The sequence below is a fragment of the Notothenia coriiceps genome, unplaced genomic scaffold (genome assembly GCF_000735185.1).
Source record: "Notothenia coriiceps isolate Sejong01 unplaced genomic scaffold, NC01 NC01_scaffold00020315, whole genome shotgun sequence".
Taxonomy (NCBI): Eukaryota; Metazoa; Chordata; class Actinopteri; order Perciformes; family Nototheniidae; genus Notothenia; species Notothenia coriiceps.
In genome coordinates this window covers 1-2747 of record NW_011353016.1, presented here as the reverse complement: position 1 = coordinate 2747, position 2747 = coordinate 1, and the positions used below count along the sequence as shown (strand labels likewise).

At 37.2% G+C, this 2747-nt stretch overlaps 1 protein-coding gene across 1 annotated transcript; it reads left to right on the top strand.

Moving 5' to 3' along the window:
- Nucleotides 1–879: 879 nt before the first annotated feature.
- LOC104952686 (SLIT-ROBO Rho GTPase-activating protein 2B-like) lies at nucleotides 880–2351 on the top strand (the record flags this gene model as incomplete). The annotated part of the gene is made up of 2 exons (XM_010779553.1): nucleotides 880–1008; nucleotides 2130–2351. Coding segments are annotated over 2 exons (351 nt in total), but the record flags the coding sequence as incomplete, so codon positions are not given.
- Nucleotides 2352–2747: the final 396 nt, after the last annotated feature.

The window sequence follows — 2747 nt, the reverse complement described above, 5'->3', positions numbered from 1 at the left end:
GGAAGCTAGCGTGGACGTTAGCCCGACTCGGAATACAAGGACCCACACCCAATTCGCGTTGATCAAACAGTGGCCTATGCAACAGAGAGATTTTATTTTTCATCAGGATATTGAACGAATTTTATTTTATTTTAAATGGTACACTTTATGTTGAACTATTTATTACGTTGTTGGTGCAACTGGCACTTTATGTTGAACTGTTTATGGTTTTGGCCAAGGTTATTGAGAGAGTTGGACTGAAATGTATTAGATTTTTTAAATCAACTGTTGGTAAATCAACAAAGTCTGTTATGGCCTCTGAAGCAACAGAGAGATGTTTTCTAATAGTCAGGGTTTCCAATGTTCTGAATGTACTTGAAAGTATTGTGTTTTACTTAAAAAACATAGTGTTATAGTTTACAGAAGGTCTACCTACCTATAGGCTACCTGAATCTCTGAAATGTACTATATTCCTAAATATGCTATTGCTACACTTTATGGCAAAAATTGCACTTTTCTGTTGGTCTTGGTTAAGAACCTCCTTGAAAAAAATAAACAATGTTTTGTTGCTTAAGCTTATGTATTCAGTCATTATTCAATGGTATACTAAAATCCATGTGAAAAAAATTGCTTCTCACTGTTCTCAGGTCAAATATTTATATGTGATTAAAAATGCGATTAATTTCGATTCATTAATTACAAAGCCTGTAATTAATTAGATTAATTTTTTTAATCGAGTCCCGGCCCTAATTTAAATACAATATATAAACTATATCCCTAACCCTCCTTGACTATAACAATATTCCTGATTCAAGTGAGACGGGGAACTGACAGGTAATCTTTCTTTAAGCTGGTTAATGTTTCTTTTTTGCTGATAATGTGTGTTTGTTTCTCCCCCAGAGGAAGGCGAAGTACTCTGAGAACAAACTGAAGACTCTGAAGGCGAGGAACGAGTATCTTCTGACTCTCGAGGCCACCAACGCCTCCGTCTTCAAATACTACATCCACGACCTGCCAGACATCATCGACGTGAGACGCTCTTTATTTTATTCATTCATGGAGCAGAGGAAACGGGAACACCGTCACAAGTTAAAATGCTGTCCTAAAGGACTCAAAAATGATATATTAAAGTTTAATCAAATGTCCTGTTTGAGGTTACTGGAGCAGAAAGTAGAAACTGTTCCTTCTCCTTCGACAAACCTTCTTTCACGCTGCGATGATTCTCTGCAGGAATAAAAAGGCCTCATTCAACAAAAGGCAATTCAAAGTGCTTTAAAACTAAGATTAAAAGCCAAACTGCTAAGAAACCCATTTTATAATTGCATTGAAATACATTTTAAAGCAGTCATTAAAAGCTCTGTATCTTATAAATATTTTATTTACACATTTTTACTTTGAGTTAATATAAATATTTGAATGCTAATTATAAATTATATTTGTGTTTTCCTACATATTTGTATTTTAGATATTGCATATTTTTACATTTTGTATAGAGAAATATTTGTATTTGATCTTTTTATTGTTTACATATTCTTTCTTTAACTTCTTGTGTTGATATACATTTATGTATTGTATTTCTTCTGCACATTCTTACTTTTTCTTTGGGTCTTTATACATTTTTTTATTTTGTCTATGCACTTTTTGTCTTTAACTGCTTACGTTTATATAAATAATATTATTCCATTTCTTTCAAAAATATGTATCTTCAATTGTATGCGTTAAAATTGATTCATCAACTTTAATGGAGCCCACTTTCCCTTGTGTTACACCCCACCCGTAGGAGGCCCTATGGGGCTAACATTCAACCACTGACCCAAAAAATAAACATATACAGTCGTAACACTTGGGTTAAATAAAATGTAATATATAGTTTGTAAAGCCATGCCAAAAAATATTAGAAAAATGCCAAAAAATATGTTTAAATGAGAATATTTTCCCGATTGCTGTGACCTTAGTTTAACTCAACTTAACTTAATGTCTATTTTATTTATTTCAATCTAAAGTAGAGCAGCTGTCACTAAAACCCACTTTCCCTTTGGATAAATAAATACAAATTTATGTGTATATTTTAAGGGTTCTGGTTCTTCTCCCCAGTGCTGTGACCTAATTTAACTGAACTAACTATGATTGGTTCTGGTTCTTCTCCCCAGTGCTGTGACCTAGGGTACCACTCCAGTCTGAGCCGGGCCCTGAGGACCTACCTGTCTGCAGAGCTGAGCCTGGAGGCCTCGAGGCGGGCGGGCCTGGAGGTTCTGGAGGGGGCAGTGGAGGGTCTGGATCCAGCCCGGGACCGGCAGCGTCTGCTGGGCCTCTACCCCACCGCCTTCTGCCCCCCCGCACGCTTCAGCTTCCAGTCACACATGGGAGACGCAGTCAGTATCACACTTTACTTTATTAGAAACTAGTTCTCTGTCTTTTTAGGAATTGGTATCCAGATACATAAACGTCACTTTAAGGGGACCTATCATGCAAAATGCACTTTGTGATGTATTTTCTACATCAATGTGTCCCCGGTGTGTCGGGGAACTCACGCAGCGTCAGAAAATAAAACCCTCTCTCTTTTCCTCCGTACCCAAATCTCTAAAAACGGGGGAACAACAGAGCTGATCCAGATTTGCGTCCGATATGACGTAATATCTGAAATGTGGACCCACGGCCCAATCAGAAACGTTGCTATCAGAAACAATGCCCGACTGTTTTGGACGTAATATGGTCGGTGTTTACATTAGCATCGCTAACACTCAGAGCTAACCTGTACTGGAGAGCAT